The sequence below is a fragment of the Centruroides vittatus genome, unplaced genomic scaffold (genome assembly GCF_030686945.1).
Source record: "Centruroides vittatus isolate TY-2023 unplaced genomic scaffold, ASM3068694v2 contig_235, whole genome shotgun sequence".
NCBI classification, from domain to species: domain Eukaryota; kingdom Metazoa; phylum Arthropoda; class Arachnida; order Scorpiones; family Buthidae; genus Centruroides; species Centruroides vittatus.
In genome coordinates, this window is record NW_027121470.1 from 267,607 (window position 1) to 287,364 (window position 19,758).

General features: G+C 25.9%; 1 protein-coding gene across 1 annotated transcript in view; it reads right to left on the bottom strand.

Moving 5' to 3' along the window:
• The window catches only part of LOC136971196 (uncharacterized), a 135,921-nt gene extending 116,436 nt beyond the window's left edge, over nucleotides 1–19,485 (bottom strand). The window contains exon 1 of the mRNA XM_067265672.1: nucleotides 19,237–19,485. Coding sequence (XP_067121773.1) covers nucleotides 19,237–19,321 — 85 coding nt within the window. The 5' untranslated portion in view covers nucleotides 19,322–19,485. The remainder of the gene's footprint in view (nucleotides 1–19,236) is intronic.
• Nucleotides 19,486–19,758: the final 273 nt, after the last annotated feature.

Below are 19,758 nucleotides of genomic sequence, written 5' to 3' on the forward strand. Positions count from 1 at the left end.
TGAAAAATAAGTGAAGGGTAAGGTAAATCATGCAAATTCAGATCGATGGATAGTAGCGTTTCTGCAATTTAGTTTGCAGAAATAAGGGAATTTCTGCAAACTGACAATGCAAATTCAGGTTGATAGATAAAAAGATATCTGCACTTTGTGAAAAATGCAGCAAAATATTCTGCAAACAAAATGAATAAATTGCAGTTAATATATTTGTAAGTTGGAAAAGGAATTGCAAACTTTTCACGAGTACAAAAGAAGAAATAATTTGCGAAAACTTTACAAAATATTTCTTTAGTACCAAACGTTTTTGAAAAAGCAAAGAATTAATTTAAAAAATCTTGAGAAGAACAATAATAAAGATATAAAAAATTTTTAAATGAGCGCAAAATACAAGAAGAAAATAGGGAAAAAATCGTAATTTAAATTAAAAAATAGAGAAAAATCTTTACTAAATCGTCTAAATTCCCTAAAAATTGCTTTAATGTTTTACATAATTCGAATCTTTTTAAAAAAACATTAACTTTTCAGTTTAGAGGATGGAGCTTAGGAGCGGGAAGAAGCTCAAGAGCAATGTTTCATTAATATTATCTAAAAGAAAACATCATCCTTTGATGTGTTTTTACATTTGTAACGGCAGATAAAAGATTAATTTCCATCGATGCACAGGTTATTTACAATTAAAAGTAAAAATAATTTGTAAATAATTAAGGAAAAGTGGAGGATATCGATTTTTAACAGCATCCAGGAGCACTAAAAATTCATTTGTTCTATTTTGATTTTCTCAAATTTCTAATATTGATATTGATACTGATTTATTTTATATGTATTTTTACAGATAATGATGCATTTCCTTTTTATTATTTTCTCTTCATTATTTTTTTAGTAATGATGCTCCTTCTCCTGTTCTTGCTCTTCATCATTCCTGCATCTTCTGTTAACTTTAGTGCAGTTGTTGTTTTTTTTTGGTTGCTTAATTCCTCTACTTTTACTCGTTTTTTTAACTGTAAATGATAAAAACGATGATTTTTTCTATTTTTTTAGAATAAATTCAACGAAATTGTTTCCATTAATGTTTTGTTACGATTAAATCCTTGTACTTGAATATTTATATATTTAATTTATAATGACGAATCTATACATTAAATTCTTTTGATAATTTAAGTGCCTAAAATTTATTTTTTGGATTTATTTTTGTCAAAGTGAAAGTTTACTGTTTTATTTAATTTTTTGATGATTTCATACTTATATTTTAATTCTTTAATCTATTTTCTTATTACTTTGTGCAAAATTGTGTACTATTCCGTTTTTCTAAATGTTTAAATTTTGCTTTTTATTCGTTTTTACGTTATAGATGTTATGTTATTTGTGTTTTTAATACTCTAAGACTTAAAGATTTTTCTTTTTTTCGTGCTTCACAGGTTTAGTGTGCTAAACCTGTGAAGCACGAAAACGGACTTAAAGTTTTCTCTTTTATCCGTTTTTTGGTGCATCATAACCTTAAAATTTTGTCTTTTATTCATTTTTTGATGCTTCACACACTTAAAGTTTTATCTTTTATTCAGATTTTGAAGCTACAATGGTTTAAACTTTGACATTTTATTTATACTGTTTGATGATACAGACGAATCGATTTTTGTCTTTTATTAACTTTTTGACGATTTTAATACTTATAATTTTTGTATTTTGCTGAAGTTTTTTAGATTTAGCTCCTTATTTTTTTTAAGTTTTCTTTTGCTACAGACTAAAGGTATTTGAATTTTTTATCTCATGTTGAAGTTTTAACATTAATGATGTTTTACTTATAATCTTTTATTGACTTTTTAAAATTTTTTATGCTTAAACTTTTGTTTTTTAAATAAAATTTTATACGACTTGAATGCCAAATTTTCGTCTTTTATCGATTTTCTAACGATTTCAATACTTACATCTCTGTTTTTTAGATATTTCAATGCTAAAATTGCTGTTTTTTTAAAACAATTTTTATGCTTAAAAAATTTTTTAAACAAATTTAATGCCTAATTTTTCATTTTTTGACAATTTAAATTCCTATATTTTTGTGTTTTTAACAATTTAAATGACTAAATTTTTTTTTCGGCTAATTTAATGCCTAAATTTTTGTAATTTAACAGTGTCTAGCGATTTCTTCTCTTTAATTTATTCGATTTTATTAAATTTTTAACGTTTTGAGAGCACTTTAAATATTATAATATTAAAACCTTCCTTTTAATCTTCATTATTTTTTATATAAATTAAAGAAAACAAAAATAATGAAATTCAAAAATCCAACAAGACGGAGAAGAAAAAGAAGAAAAGGAAGCACATGCTTCAATAAAGTTAAACATCATTAGAACGAAATTATGTGATATAATCAATGAAATTCAACGAAGTAAACAGAAAAGTGCAAAAAGACAGAATAATTAAGACAGTAAACATAATAAAAGTAAAAAAAAATCATGTATATTATTCCCTATAATTTATTTATATTATTTTTTCATTTACTTAATGCTTGAACTCGAATAACATAAAGAATTTTAAGATAACTTAAAGACTTTTTTTTATGAATAATTTTATGTATTTTAACATATTTTTAATGTTTTAGAACATATTTTCTGGCTGATAAGACATTTTTTCGGTGTTTAATCTTAAAACTTTTAGTGTTTATCCAGGGATATTTTACTTGATCTTAATGCAGTGACTTCACACTAAGATGCTTTTAATGAGATTTCCTCAATCTTAAATCGTCTAAAACCTTTTATTATATCAAAAATTCATTAAGTTTTAAAGTTTTAGTCGTAAAATTTTCTATATATTTGCATTTTTTGATGTAGAAAAATACAATTCTTATTGTTAAGCAGCACTAATCCAGGATCATCTTGGATTTTCATTCAATAACTTTATCTTTAGATCATTTTAATAAAGTTTTTGTAGATTTAAATGTTTATATATATTTTAAAATATTTTCAAATCATAAAGTTATCTTTATTCTTTCCTTTAATAAATGTATACAATCCTATAGTTCTTAGAGTTAAGTCCTCCAAATCCAGGTTCATCTTTCTAGATTTTGATACTGTAGCTTCATCTTAAGATGCTTTCAATAAGATTTTTATAGGGTTTGATAGTTTATAAATATATTTTTTATAAATAAAATTTTATACTTTTATATATTTTCAATTTTTTAATATATATAATCCTACGATTCTTAACATTAAGCAGTTCTAATCTGGGATCATCTTCCTGGACTTTGATCAGGAAGACTTCTCATAAGATGCTTCTAATAAGATTTTTTTATGGAAAAATATCGTTATTTTTGAGCCTTTTCTGTATTTAATCTTAAAATTTTTAACATGAAACCTTGTTTAACTTCTAAAATTATCTTCCTAGATGTCTGTGTGAGGTCAAACTCTCTTCTAGAATGTCCCTACTTGTTGATGGAGTTCGTTTAATGTAGCTTTTTTTGTGTGTGAAGAAAGATAAGATGCTGATGGCTCTCACCTCTACCAAAAAGAAAAAAAAAATCTAAAATTCCAAAACATCTTTTAAGGATCGAAAAAAGATTCAATTTTCTTAAATTTATAAAGTTTTTTCCCTGGTTTTTCTGCGTTAAAATTATTTGAAAAGAGGAACTTTAAACAAGATTGTAGCTTGGTCATCTTGAGCTTCCTCCTCTACTTATCGTCTTCGAGAAGATAAGGAAAGAAAAATGCGGAAATAATAATAAAAAATAGACATTTTCTCATAATTTTATTCATTACAGATGATTTTAATTTGTTTTCTAATGTTAAAATAATTATTTTGATCCGCATCTTCTTCTTATCTCTTCAAAGGAGAGGAGAAGGAGAAGAATTAAAATAACTATTTTATCGTTTAAAAAAATACAAGTAATTATTAGAAAATAAAACTTTTCTTATAATTTTATTCATTATAAAGTCGTGTGTCTCGTATCTATGAGTAAAAAAATAAACAGCCCGAACTTCCATCTCTTCTAATCACTTTAGGAAAGGGAGGGAAATGTGGAAGACCAAGATGATTATTTTAATATTAAAAAACATAATCAGAAAGTAAAATTTTATTTGTTAAAAAGGTAAAAATGCGTTTATTAATACTAAAAAAATCATCTTAATCATCCTTATGTTTTTATTTTTTTAATAGAGAAATCAGGAGGAGTTAGGTCATCTCAATCATCTTGATCTTTCTCCTCTCATCTCTTCAATGAAGAAAAGAGGTAAAGGAGAATCAAGTTAATTGATTTAACACCAGGAAACACAATTAGTTACTGAAACAGTAATTTCTCTCATAGTTATATTTATTATAAGAAATTCTTACTTATTATAATCTTTCTTTGCTTTCATCTCCTTATAGAAAAAAAAAGAGTAAAGGAGGATAAAGATAAGTACTTTGACATTAAAGTGCACAGATAATTATCAGAAAATATAGCGTTTATAATAGTTTTATCCATTATAAAAACTGTTAACTCATTACGTAATCTTAAACAGTCATCGTGATCTTCCTCTTCCTCTCATCCCCTAAATGAAAAGAAGAGATGATGGAGGATAAAAATGAGTAATTGAACATTAAGAAACGCAGTTAATTATAAAAAATATAGCTTTTCTCGTAATTTTATATATTATAAAAGCTTCTAAATGGTTTCTTACTGTTAAAACAATCACCTTAATCCTTATCTCCTTCGCATCTCTTAAAAGAAGACAGCGAGGAGGATGGAGATGATAGTTTCAACGATTAAAAAGAGTTTAAAGAGTTTAAAAATTTGAATTTTCTAATTATTAATTACATTTTAAAACAGGAAACTATTATTTTGTAAAGTTTTTCGCCTCAAGCAATACTTGTATATATTCTTCCTTTATACAGATAATGCATTAAACTCGATAAAGTTATCCAGCATCCGACTTACAGGAAATCAAAGATATCTATAACAATAAAGAGATAGGGATGTTGTCAAGTTGCTAAACAATGGAAGCAGATCTTGCTCTTCCGTCACGTGACGGCCACAGGAAGTCACATGACATCCAAATAATTAGAAAGCTTCTTCCCTCAGGGTAATTCCGTATATTGATTGAAACAAGTTACATTAGGATTCTTTTCTAAATGCTCTCTCTGCCTTTATCTTTCACTTAGGATAATGCTTTTTAATCCTATAAATGTCTTAATGATAATTTTTAAATTCTTTCTCTAAGCTCCCCTAAGGTCAAAGGTTGATTATTTTGAAGTTCTTCGTTAATTTATTAAAAAAAGTACTTTTATACCTTTACTTCATTAAACTCCTCTTAATATCTTCGATCTTATTAAATTTTTTTTCAATTTTTCTATAATGTGTTCCTCTATTTTTTAAAATCATTTATTTAATTACGTTGCTCTTCAGCTTCCTCTTCTCCATATCTACAAGTAAATATTCTGCTTTTATTTATTTATTTTTTTACTCAAACTCTGTTTATAAATGGAGTTTTAAATTTTAATTGTCATTTTGAGTTTATTGGTCCTTAGATCTTTAGATTTTTACCGAAAAAACGCCGTGAAATTCCCTACCTTTTTCAATATCCCACATTTTATCATAAATTTATTCCTATCTTCTATACGTAAATGTTGAAACTTTCCTGATTTTTTCACTAAAAATCCTCGTTACATAAAAGGACTTTTCGATTTATGAATTTTTAAATCCTTACTTATTTGAGATTTCTTCTAAAAGTTCTGATAGTTCCTTAATTATTTCATCATATTACACTTTTATTAGAATTCTTTTCTATTTCCTAATTAATTATACTAAAATTTTTTGTTTAAATATAAGACGTCTTACGTTTAAAATTGTCATTTTTGATTTCATTCTAAATTCTTGATTTTTAAATTTTGTTAAAAACATTCCTCTGCTATTCACCATTAAAATCATCTTCATCTTCAGCATCTCTTGTATAGAAATTCGTCTTCATCTTCAGCATCTTTCGTCTCAAACAATTTTTTTTTCCTCGAGAAAGAGCATGCTATTTTTCTAACTTATTTTGATTAAAAATCTTTATTTAACTCCAAAAAATTTTAAGATTAAAAATTATTTTTTGATAATTTTAAATCATAATTTTTATTTTTATCATTTTTTAAAAAACAGAAAAAAATCCTTTGAGTTCTTTAATTTCTTCTTTCTTATCTTTCATCTAAAACCAGTATTGTATTTCGCTGTAAAAATTCTTTCCCTTTTCCAACCTCTTACAATCCATCTTCTTGAGCTTCCTTCCGAAAAATACGTATTCATTATTCAGTAAAAATTCTAAAAGGTATGTATTAATTCTGATAAGAACTAATAAAAATCCATACACTATTTTTCTTATAATAAATGGCATGAAGGATTTATCTATCAGATAATTTTTTCTTTTATCTATTCTACATCATTACTGATATTAATCTCCATTGATCCTATTGAGTCTTTACAGACATCTTTAGAGATTATCAATAATGGGGATATTATTATTGATAATACAATCAGGAAATGATAAGAAATAGTTGAATTAAGGAATATATGAATATTTTATCCAAATTTTATAAAATTTACATTCAAAATTTACTTTAATATTATAATTTTACGAATAAATCGACAAGATACATTTTATTTTTTATTATAAAATTATAAAGATATTGTCTGTTTCTATGCTTAATTTATGGAAATTTATGGAAAATTTTATGTAAAATTAAGTCATTTTTGAAATTTTAAGCTGTTGAACATATAAAAATGTTGTTTATAAACATTAAAAGTTAATAGATTTATTAAATATACTCTAAACTTTATAGCATCTTTGGTGATGCTGCAGAGTTTAAATGATGTTGAACAATGAAAGGATACATTTTATTATTGTTTAACAATAAAAAAGCTCTTTCTTTTATTGTTTCACATTGTCAAAATACAAAACAATTTGATATAATTAAATAGAAATGTTTCTAAACTCGATTATCCATCAATGTTCAGTTACAGACTGCAGATTTTCGTGATTTTTATGCAAAATTTTTACGTTTTTTAAAATAAAATTATGAATTTGTATTAATAAAGATGTGAATTTTATTAATTATAATATCTAATTTACTAATTACAATTAATTTCCTGGCAATTTTTATCTGTAGTTTTCTTTGTCTAGAAGTATGCTAATTTTTTAACACGTTCGATAATTGAAATAAAAATAATTAAAATTTCACAAAAATAACATTTCTGTACGAGAATTTCATAAAATTTCATCGAAAATTTAGCAAATTTTTAAATATAATGTGTGAGAAAGCCTCCTTTATCCAACCTCTACATGTTTAATAACTCATTTCTTTGTAAGTAATTATGCATATTTTACTAATTTATCATGGTTAAATTCTAATTTAATAGCATAAAAGTGATGAAAATTATTAATTTATCTGATAAATATCCGAAAATATTTTAAGGAAACGAAGAGGAACTCATTTTACAGTAATTTGAAGCGAAGTTGTCTATGGAGGTGATTACATTGTGCGGTTTGCACAATGTAATCACCTCTATAGACAACTTCGCTTCAACTTCGCAATTTTATACTTTTGATCAGGTATCCAAAATTTTCAATAATGACCCACTTTGTTTACTAATATACATGCGAATTTCTTAAAAAATGAACGATTGACTCAATATAACTTTAATTATTCGTCTTTATCTGTTATATTAGAAAAAGACGGATTGAGTGCAATAAAATGAAAAGATTAATCAAATAAGTGATTTTAAATAGTAAATTTAATAAATATAAACTATACAATTTAATTTAAACAGGTAAAATTTGTAAAATATTCTAAGAAATTGAAAATAGCATATTTTATAGCAAAGTAATTGTTTAATCTCTTCACATTGCGCACATTATCTTGAAATTTTAAAGAAGTGGCCTAAATTTTTAGAGTTGGCCCGCTTTAGGTACCATAATGCAAGAGAATTTCTCAAAGGGTAAAGTGTCTGATCAATAAAACTTCCAATTATTCATTATCTGTGTTTGAGTTACAACGAGACTAATCGGATGCAATAAGACGAGAAGATTAATCAAACAGGTGTGCAGTAGTGATTTAAAGGAGTAAATTTAATAGATATAAATCATAGTAAACACCAGAAATATCGATTGTTAAGAACAATCAGCCAAGAGATAGATGGATCCATTACTTCATGACAGTGATTAGGTGAAGATTGAGGTGAAAGGGATGTCCTCCAGGCTAAGGTTAGACATCAACACCTGTCGCTTCTACTAAGCTTTGGGTGGTGTTACCAAACTCATTTTTCAACAAGAAATATTGCATTTTTTTTTCTTTTTTTAAATAAATGACCCTCTCGCTCGTGTCTTGAAGTCACTTCTTGCAACTACATTAATGAAGTAATTACGTGTCCTGCTGCTTGTAATTAAGTTTTTAAACTCCTGCAATTATCTATTTTGCAACGTTATCTGAGTTGAAGATTAATAGCTTATATATATATATATGAGCTATTACATACACCAAACTTCATATAATTACGGATCTGTATGAAGGATGGCTCAACAGTCACTTATCCACCGTCGAGCCTAACTTTGTTATTTAAATGTCTTTTTCGCCGTAGAAATGTATTTCTCATAACTTAATTTACGGTTAACTGACTTTTGGTCCACCCCGTATAATCGTGAAAAAGTTTGTATGTAGGAAAAAAAATTAAACTGTAATCTTATTAAATCATACTTAATTAGGTAATTAAAAATTAATTATGTTAATTACTCGAATATTCAGCTGTTTTTCTTTTATAACTGATCATAAATATTCAGTATAATTATGTAATTAATGTCTGATATAAGTTATAATTATGCAAATTTGACATTTATGGAAGCATAAAATGAAGGTGAATATATAATATATAATATAAAATAATTTATGGATCTGTAACTGCTCATATTCAGGTAAGTGTCTAATAAAACGTGATTACATTGGAATTATGCAGAATTTATGCAACAAATAACTTAAACAATATATGTAATATACTTATATACTCATATATATATACACTTTTCAGGTATACTTCTTATATATACTTCTCGTGTATACTTCTCACATGTACACTTCTCATATATGCTTCTCATACATACTCCTCATGTACTGTACACTTCTTATGTGTGCTTCTCACAAGTACGTCACATGTACACTTCTCATTCCTACTTCTCACGTATACATTATTCTAATAACGCTAAATTTCACATAAAATCACAAAATGTACACAATTTAATTTACAGAAGTTTTCATAATTTCCTATAATCGAAATTTCATGAAATTTAACTTTGCAAGTTTCTACAAATCTACCAAATCACAGCAATGTAATGATAATGGCATTATAATGTAATGATAATGATCACCGTTACATTATAATGTCATGTAATGTAATTATAATGAATGCATATATTTCATGTATTACGTCATAATAAGAGTATTAAACGGAGTCAAATGATATTTAATTATGTTAAATCCTGTAAATTAATAGAATATTTAATATGCCAATATACATTGAAGGTATGGATGATGTATAATTAGTAAAGCGTTAAATTTGATGCATGATTTACACGTAGAGCGTGATGGACTTATACAATGCTGAATATGATATTGAACACAATAGAAAACTTAAAAGGGGGCGAATTTTATATTTCTATGAGAAAAATGCATCCTGAATGTCTTTTAATTCATTCAGGATGTCTTAAGTGGATGCGAATCATGCCAAGGTATCTTCATGCAACAAACTGCATAACAGATTCTTAAGATGAATACAAGATACCAAGTTGACTTGGTATCTTGTATTCATCTTAAGAAGTGAATGCATACAAAATTCCAAGTCAACTTGGTATGTTGTATGCATCTAAAGAACCTTTTATATGCTACCAGATATAATTTAAATTTATCGCATTATGTTTGATATTATAGTGACCCCTGATACCAAAATCACGTGGGATATCCCACCCCCTCCGAATTTTAGTGTATTACACACCCTTTAACCGATTTGATCGATCAAAGGGTTTAGCAATATACAGGGGGGATGAGTCGGGAGGAGTGTGCTGTCAGGTTACACGATAGCATATATTTTCAGCAGGGTTCTGAAGAGTTTGATGCAAATCTTTTAATGGGGGAAAATCAAGGGAAAGATGAATGTTGAGAAACCTACGGAGGAAGCAAGAAAAATATGCTTCAGGTGGGTCCAGTATATTGAAAACAGACAGACGAACGAACATTTTATACTATAAAAATTCATCTATAATTATCAGAGATGCTATAAAGTCGAGTGATTACGTATAAAGATGGGCAAGATTCTAGAGAAAGTAACAGACTTTTCTATAAGATTACCGTTGGTAAAACTGAACATAATAGAATTATAATCGAAGAAGAAAAAAATAATAATTTCCAGTACGTTACACATTTTTTTAAATCCGGAATAAAGGGAATTTGTGCGTGATTCTCGAGTTGCAGAAGGAGAGTGGAGAATAAAAGTAGTTGCAGTTCTGAAACCATCAATTTAAAGGGTATAAAAATTATCTCCTGTAACTTCAGAGATGTCTAAATTTAAGTAGAACAAAGTAAGTTAAATCACCTTCAAATAAAGCAACTCCTGTGTTAAGTAATAGAGGGAGAGGAATCAGGGAGAGGTCCTTCACAGAAAATAACCTGAAAGCTACTGAAATCACATTTGAAGGGGCCAAAGTATTGCTTAGTCTGTCCTTTTCAGTAATTTGGTCTCACAAAGTTAAACTAATTTCATAGATAGTCCGATCTTACAAACTTGGAGAAAGCTAATGGATGCTATCTACGAGATCTTGAAATATACTTTGTATTTTTTTCTTTTTTTTACCTTCTTCTTTCTTCGTCTCTCCTCCTCCCTTCTATGTCCTATCTATAATTGGAATCAGGTAACAATTTTAGGGACATTAATTTATAATTGAAGAATTCTACAAAGAAAAATTCGTTCTTGATGATGAATAATTACAAAGATGGGCTTTTGAGTAATGAAATCTGTAATAATTTTATGAAGGTGACTACTTATATGGCTTTATAAATTGCTCTCTCTCTCACTCTCTTCTTATGAAATTTTAAGTTTATTTTAAATTAATTATGAAGATAATTTATTAATTTTGCTTGATTTTGATGTATTTCGGTGTTTTCCTGTATGTATTTTTTATAACGCGAAGATATTCGAAATATCTACACGTGACGTAAATTTTCTTGGATGATTTATGTTGAGGTGGACGTCAATATTGGTAAAATTCGCACGTATTTTAAGTTTTTTACCTATTTGCCAAGCGTTTTTCTTGGAAACAAACTAAAATTTTGTTTTATAAACGATATACTGGCTTTTAAATGATGAAATTTGTAATAATAAAGATAATCATTTATATGTCGATCTATATGTGAATTTTTGAGTTAATTACGAAGAAAATTCATTAATTTTGTTTTATTTCGATATATATCAGCGTTTAAATTGTTAGATGTTTTATTACGCCAAGATATTCAAACTACCTATGCGTGACGTAAATAGTTTTGGCTTATTTCCACAAACACTGATATAAATATTAATAAAAATTTTATGAATTTTGAATGAGTACCTAACCCTCAAACAGTTTCCTTAGAAAGATGTAAAAATGTTATAATGCAAACGAGATACGGAATTTTTTCGGTTACAAGCTTCCTGGCCCAGTTTTCGAGTCCCTGCTTTAAGAAAACTAAAATATCGATTCCATAGATAAATTAAAAATAAATTCACAACACAAACACATTAAATTCTCGATATTTTCTCATAAAGAATGGAAAAAACTAGAGACAATGAGGGGGGTAATTAACAATTATCGTAATTTATCCTGTGAAGAAATCGCTAGTAATGACTTTTGTGTTGAGAAAAAGAAACGGGGGACGAAACGTGCTGAGATTTAACAACTAGAAATAATTTTATTCGCATTCATTCAAAAGATGAAACATCATTAAGCACATCACAATAACAACCTGGGGAGCATTTGTGCATGGTGGATATGTGGGATTTGTCCTTAAAGGTTCATTGACCTGTAAATCTTTTCTTCTTTAACTAGTGGTTTGGTTAATACCCTTCGTTGTTAATAACTTTCCAGCATCACCAGGATAATATTATCATAAAAGATAAATAAGAAAAGATCTTTGGTTAGAAGAAGATCATAATCACATCTACCATAATTATCAATGATAATCCACATAAAATCTATAAAAGATTTGGCATTATGGCTAGATATTTATCAGATTAACTGCTATAATCCCTCTTCTATATTGTTAACAAGTATATTTTGTTTTTTAGGAGACAGAGTAAGGTATTTTTTGTTTAACGTGTTTAGAAGAACCTACACTAAGATGGAGACGTGAAAAAATTATCATTATAATTGGGTTTGGTTTTATTCAATTCTTAACATTACACTAATTCTTTAAGATATCTATCTATTTATCTACGATGTTATCTAGATAATTGATTATTAAATTATCTTAAATAATTGATATATCAATTGAAAGTGGGTAATGCTTGAAACACGTGCATATATTTTATCTCTTTTTCTAAAGAATCGTTTATCTAGATAATGTAGATAAATAAGATAAACACTTATCTTATTAGATTACTTAGATAATTGATATATCGATAAAAAGGGAGTGATTCCTAAAACTCGTGCTTTCATTTAATCTTTCATCTTGAATGTAATCTAAAACAGCAGTTATCTAGATAATATACATAACCGAATGAGAAATTTAACAAAGTTTATCTTAGATAATTTCGACATCTAATATTTATCTTTATTCAATGATAATTTATCTGTTTGTTATCTGATCAGAATACACAACGATAATTTATCTATTTGTTAATTCACTAAACACTGTATCTGATTATCTAGATGAGATAAAAATTTTTTCATTTATAATTTAATATAATTTAATGAAGATAATTCCTTAATAATTTTCAAATGTGTTTATTATATAAATAATATAATTTTTAAGTTATCTTAGATAATATCCAATTAAATGTATGATAATTGGTACAGATTCAATTCGAATTATCTTTGATAATTTTTGTAATTATATGAATAAAATCTTTATCGGTTAAAACTTAATCATTCTTGAAACCAAGAAAGTAATTATTAAAAATGCAATTTCTAAGATAATTTTTTATGGATTCCGCAGATAATGAGATAGTATAATGAAAAAGTATTATTTCATTTATGATTTATCTTCGTTAAATCTAAAAAAATATTTAAAAGATAACCAGTCATCTAGATAATATTATAGATAAATAGATAAAATGAAATTACGTGTTTTTATTATCAAGTGTTTAATCTCTAGAATATCAAGATGCAATTATCTAAGATAAATCAAGTTGATTATGTAGATAATAGATAAATTCTTAAATAATATTGAAGATAAATTCCTAGATAATATTGAAGATAAATGGATAAAATAGTACTTTTAATTATCATTTACTTCTTATTATGAGCGATGTTTAATTAAGATAACGAAGACGTGAACAAAATCTGTTAAATATTTTAGAAATTTGTAGGAAATTATATTTACACTTTTTATGTTTTGTAACTAATGAGGCAGAAGGCAACGCTTACGAATTTAAATTTTTATTTTATTTTATTTTTTTTCCAGGAGATTTTCATTTGATGCTCAAGAAGTGCAAAGACCTCTCGCTAGATGTCTTTATTTTGTCGTCAAGAATGTAACCATCTCATCAGAAAAATTCGACCAAAAATCTCCAAAAAATGACATAACGTATCCATGGCAACGGAAAAGCATCAATCCCAAGAACAAAAGTGAAAGTTTTCCTACGCATTACTTCAAAGATTTGTCAACGTATCCTTGATACACACGTCATTAAATATGTTAATATTTTGAAGACGAAGGAAGTAAATGGAGTTGTAGTAAAATATTTAATTTTTTTACGTTTTATGTACCTAAATATAATTATTTTTATAGAATTTAAAATAAATATCACTTAAAAAACTGAAGTATAAAAATTAGAAGTTGAAGTATTGATTAATGTTCCATTTTCTAAAACTTGACAAGTTCTTTTGAGAGTGGACACGAATCAATTTAATCGTTTTTTGCATCGTTTCCATCATCTTCTGTTTCTCCATTTTTGTTATTTTCTACTTTAATTTCTTTAGTTTATTTTTTATTTTAACCGTTTACTCATCACAGAACTGGATACGCATTAGGGATGAAGATGAAGATGACCTATGATACTTATCAGAGATCATTTTCATCTCTCCAACTTCATAACTGATTTTATAAGAATTTATCCTTGTTTATCTTGTAATATTTAACTATAGAAACTGTGTACACTAAACTAATATATTACAAAACCCAAATAAATTTCTATAAAAATTCATTTAAATTTTAACTTTAAAGCGAGATTCGTCTTAACAAATATTTATTTTCCTATCTTTTATATAAACAATTAATTCATTTTAATGTTTATTTTAATTAATTTTCTTAATTAAATTATATCAAAAGTTATTTAAAAATGAATAATTATTATTTAGAGAGAGGGGGAAAATGAGATTTCCTCTTTATAAAATCTTAAGAAAAATGTAAGTAAACATCCACTTTTCAATTATTGTAAATGGAGAAATGTTAAATGTATTCAGGATTTCAGATTTTAGTATATTTTTATGGGATGAAAAAGTAAACAAAACTTTTCCAGAATATTTATTAAAATGTATTTATTTAAGTATTATTCATAAAGTAAATGCAGATAAAGTTATTAAAGAAAAATTCTAAACGTGTAAATGGTAAACAGGATAAACTGTTAGCATCCAAAAACAGTTTATCATGTTTATTTATAAGCAAATAATTACATAATTTCTATCCAGAAATTGTGATATTATTTAATAATTTTCCTATTTCTTCACTAAACTGGATAATTATTTATGGGATTTTATTGATGAATTAATTATTTTACCTTATTCCATTATTATATATATCAATGGACATAGGAAAATAATTAAGAAAATTCTATTATGTATGAATTATTGATCGAGAATTGAATCGTTTTATTATCTATAATAATGGAAGAAGATAAAATTAATTTCTTTTTCTGGGATTTTTTTAAAATTTTATAATTATCGTTGATATTTTCCTGTTTTTCTTTCTAAAAATTAATGATGATAACTTTCCGAATTTTAATTTTATTTCCTTTCTTATCTAATCTCCATTTTTTTAAATAAGTAATTTAAATTTAATAATTGTCACAAGTGTATTTTGGTTTACAAGTGATAAGAAAAGAAACTAATTTATCTTTTAATATTAATTGTATTTAACGTGGAGTTTTTGGCAACCGAATCTATATTTATATTCGAAAATTGTAATTAAAAAAATATAAAAATTCTAGTTTAAAACTAGGTAATTATCTTGGATACTTTCGCGTTATATCCCCATTTACCTTGCAGGAAAAAAAGTCAATTTTAAAGTTAATTTTTAAAGAATTATCTTGCAGTCTTTACTTAATTTTAATAAAAGACAATAAATTATTTAATTATAAAAGGATTTTTATTGATAATTAAGAATTATCGACTTCTAATTGACTTTAAAAACAAAATTTCTTAACGAAAGTGTTATCCCTGTAAAGCGTGCTTTTCTGTATACTTAGTAACTGTGGAGAAGTTTCAATATAATTAAAATTAATTTTATTAAATTAATTAATTATCTCATATTCTAACTTACAATAATAACAAAGATAATTACGTTTAGTTTAATTTTCAATAGCCCGTTTAATATGTTTAATAAAAATTATATTTTAATTGAATTTTTTTCTAACTTTATGGAGGAGGTTTGTAAGTTATTCAATCGTATCTGGAGATGTTTTATTCTTATTTTAACTTTAAAATAATAATTTTTATGTGTTTATGTACACAAGATAAGGTAACAGATTTCTAAAATAAATTTTTAAATTGTTTCTTTTTTATTTTTTAAATTGATTCATTGGATAAAATGAAAGAATTTGATTTAGTTTTCTGGTCATTGATTGATTTCTAAAAACTTTTCAAACTTCAATCAATCAATTATGTTTTTCTATCTGTAACTATTCTTCTTCTTATTGAATCAAAGGCATTTTGACTTCTTCAATATGATTTCATTTTTTTATTTCATTTTTTAATCGCCATCGTCGTCCAGATCAAGATAATACTCGGTATATTTAATTAATAATTTAATTAAAAATTATCAGGTCTTACTTTCTACCTAAATTAAGATTTGCTATTACATTTAAGGCTAACAAATTCATACTTTAAAATTTATTTTTAGAGTTACGTTAATCTTCGTTGTATATCGTAAAAATAGAGATGAAACTACATGTTCTAAGAATTATATTAATTACCATTTTAAAAGTTTTATGGAATTTTATTGATGACAATTTTTTTTATCGATACTATAAAAGTCAGGTCCCAAAGTAGTCACCTGAATGCACAAAAAAATCCGTTTCTAACTAAAAAAAGGATCTCAACTCTGTCTCTCTCTTCAAACAGAATTTCTATTTTTGATCTTCTCCTTTCTTCAAAAAGAATGAAAAACTTTTTCTATAGCAAAAAAAAAATGTCTGAGATATTACAAAATATTCAACACATGCTTTTTATATATTTCCCTGAGCTTTTTTTTGCATTTCAAAAGTTGTAAAATGAGAGAAACAGCTAACGTTGCCCCTGTAAAGCGTGCCAAACAGCGCAACAAGATAGCCGTGCGGGGGAGCTTAACCTAAAATTTCCAAGTTTCCTCCGCATCTTTCTCTAGTTTTTTCCACTTGTTGGTTTTTAGAAAAACACCCAGGAGTTGTTTAATTTATGTATTTATAAAAAAGGGAAGTAAATAACTTTTAGTTAATTAACAAGAAAATCTGATGGAAGACAGTTAAACATGATTAACTACAAGGATAATTGATATGTATACTCTTCAACGTTAAAGGAAATAATGTGAAAGGAAGAATGTAGATTTTAATTAAAACGTCACGAGTATCAAAAACAAAAGAGGAAGTAGGGAAAAAAAGCGAAAAAACAAGTGTTAATTAAGTCAGATACCCAACAAACAATCTAATTGTACAAATTACATTAAAAAGCTTAAGTTACGAAGATAATGGAGAATATGAAGTATTTTATTAAACAAATTCTCTATCTCTTTCTCTTGAAAATAATTTTTTAATTATTTTTTTTAACGTTTTGAAAAATTCGATTGTTCTTACCATCTTTAAATTAACATGTCTAATTGAGTAAAATAAATATTACTTTGATTAACTTTACTGAAGATCATTTGTCTTTCTCTTAGTGTACTTTTGTTAATTAAGATTACATTTTTTCAACTTTAATTTTCCTTATTAAAAAAGATAATTAACTCAGTTTATCCATTTAAAATTTCCACTTATGATGTAAAAAATTATACTGATGAAGACAAATTCCATAATACTTTAAGGAATTTTTTTGTACTAAAATAAACGAGGAAAAAAATTTTATTTTTCTAAATTCTTCGAGAGGATTAAATATTGTTACAATTATTTTTAAATTTAATGATTTAAAATTTAATATATAATCATTCAAACGATATTTCTTTTTAAGAATATGTAAAAAAGAAAAAATAAATTAAAATGTTCTAACGGGAATTTTTTCCTCCTGATATAATTAATGATGTATTATTTTATAATTTATCACCATTTTAAAAATAAATAAATTAAGATAATTTTTAAGTAATTTATTTCGCATAATCTTCCGCGAATTTTAATAAATAAATTTCTCAAAAAAATTATAATTGGGAATTTAATTTTATTATTTTTTTAACGTATATTAAAAAGAAAACTTAGATTATATGAATTTACTTAGTGTCTGCAGCTCTATCTTCTTGAGTAAATTAATTAAATTATCTGATAAAATATTCACTGACAAAAGTTTACAGTAAAGATGAAGAACTCCGCTTCTCCATGCTGTTTAATAAATTGTACGTAATGATAAGTTTTTCATATTTAATTAATTATTTAGCAATGTATAATAATGATAATTTAGTAAAGAACCTTAAATATTAATTCATTTATGGAAGTTAATTTTTATTTATTTATTTATAAAAGAATTATGTAAAGTAAAATAACTCTTCGTTTGTTATCAGAAAAAAGGAAAGTAATTCTGTAATGATAAGTAGTTTATTTGATTTTTTATATATTTTTTTTGTATTATGAAACTTGATGTAAAGCTTGTTTCTGTGATATTTTAGGTTGCAATTCTGTTTAGAATTTAATTTTCATTCAGTAAACAAACAAGCATTTACTTGAGTAAAATAATATATTCTCATAGAAAATGATAAAAAAAATAAATAAAATTTTGTTTACTCGTCCTTGGATGTTTATTAGTTACGACGTTTCAAGAATTACGTTAAAATTCTGTAAAGAATTTTTATACATTTTTCCACCATTTTTATATATTATTCAATTAATTTAAGTTGCATTCAAAAATAATAATCACATTACGTTTATATAAAATTAATATAATTAACTTTAATAGTTACGTTTTCTGGTTAAGACTCTTTATAGAAGATTTTATGTAAAATCCACGTTTATTTATTACTTAATTTTTGATGAAATTGCTGTAAATTTCTAATTATCAGTTTCATAAAATATTTTTAATTGTAATAAAATGAAATTGAAACAATTTTTTAACAATTAAATCAAGCACGTGACTCGCAAGAAACTAGTAAAATAATCAATTACGTTATAATTTCTTAATTATTAATAAATGAAATTAATTAATTTATGTTTCCTAGTCACATGTTCAATGAAATTGATTACATATCAATTTCTTGAACATGTGACTTGCAAACATAAAAAGTAAAGACATATTTTATACACTTTTAAATCAAATTTTATATGATCTAATTTAAAAAGAATTAATCAAATTGTATAAGTATCAACGTACTGTACAATGAACTATTTTATTGATTTTTATTCATTATTTTTATTATCATTTTTATTATTTTTTTATATCTTACGAAAGAATTTCGTAGGAATTTTCTTTCTCTAAATTTATATATTTTTTTTATTAAAAAACCTTTATAAATTTTCTTTATAATTAAATATTTTAAAGCGATTATACACTAGAGTTTACGTAAGTAAACACAAGTTTAAGAAGAGAGAAATGCTCGGAAATTTTTGTATTAAGTAGTAAATTAAACTGTTAGGAGATTGAGGGAATTAAGTGAGGTAGAATCACTTACCTTCAATATCGGAGAACGAAAGGAGAAAGAAAAGGAACCAAGGAAAGTTCCCACGGGGTCGGCATAGTTTCGAAGTTGCACACATCCCATATAATATATAATCACGTGTTCATTAAGTCACACTCTCCGACGTTGTCGAGTGGCGTTAGAGTTAGAGTTAGCCACAATTCCGTCGAGCATGAGAAGAGAGAGATGTTAAGAAAACGAACAAGTTGGAGATACCTCTCGAAGACATCTGCACCTTTAGTGATTCGGATGAGAACTAACCGTTGTGGAGAAGCGCCGTGCGCGTTATATACGGGACAGAGGTCATGCGCTGTGCTGACGTCGGTCGATAGGCCAAGTCTGACGGGAGTCTGAACGGAGACATTCTATATAACGGAAGTGGATTTTACGTCTCTGCGCTAATTTTGTGACGTTAAACTCCTGTCTGTCACTAGAATTCTGCAAGTCTCTTCTCTCTTCCCTATTCTCTCTCCTGGATTTGCACAGCATCGACTAGAGTTCATTCTCCCATCCGTA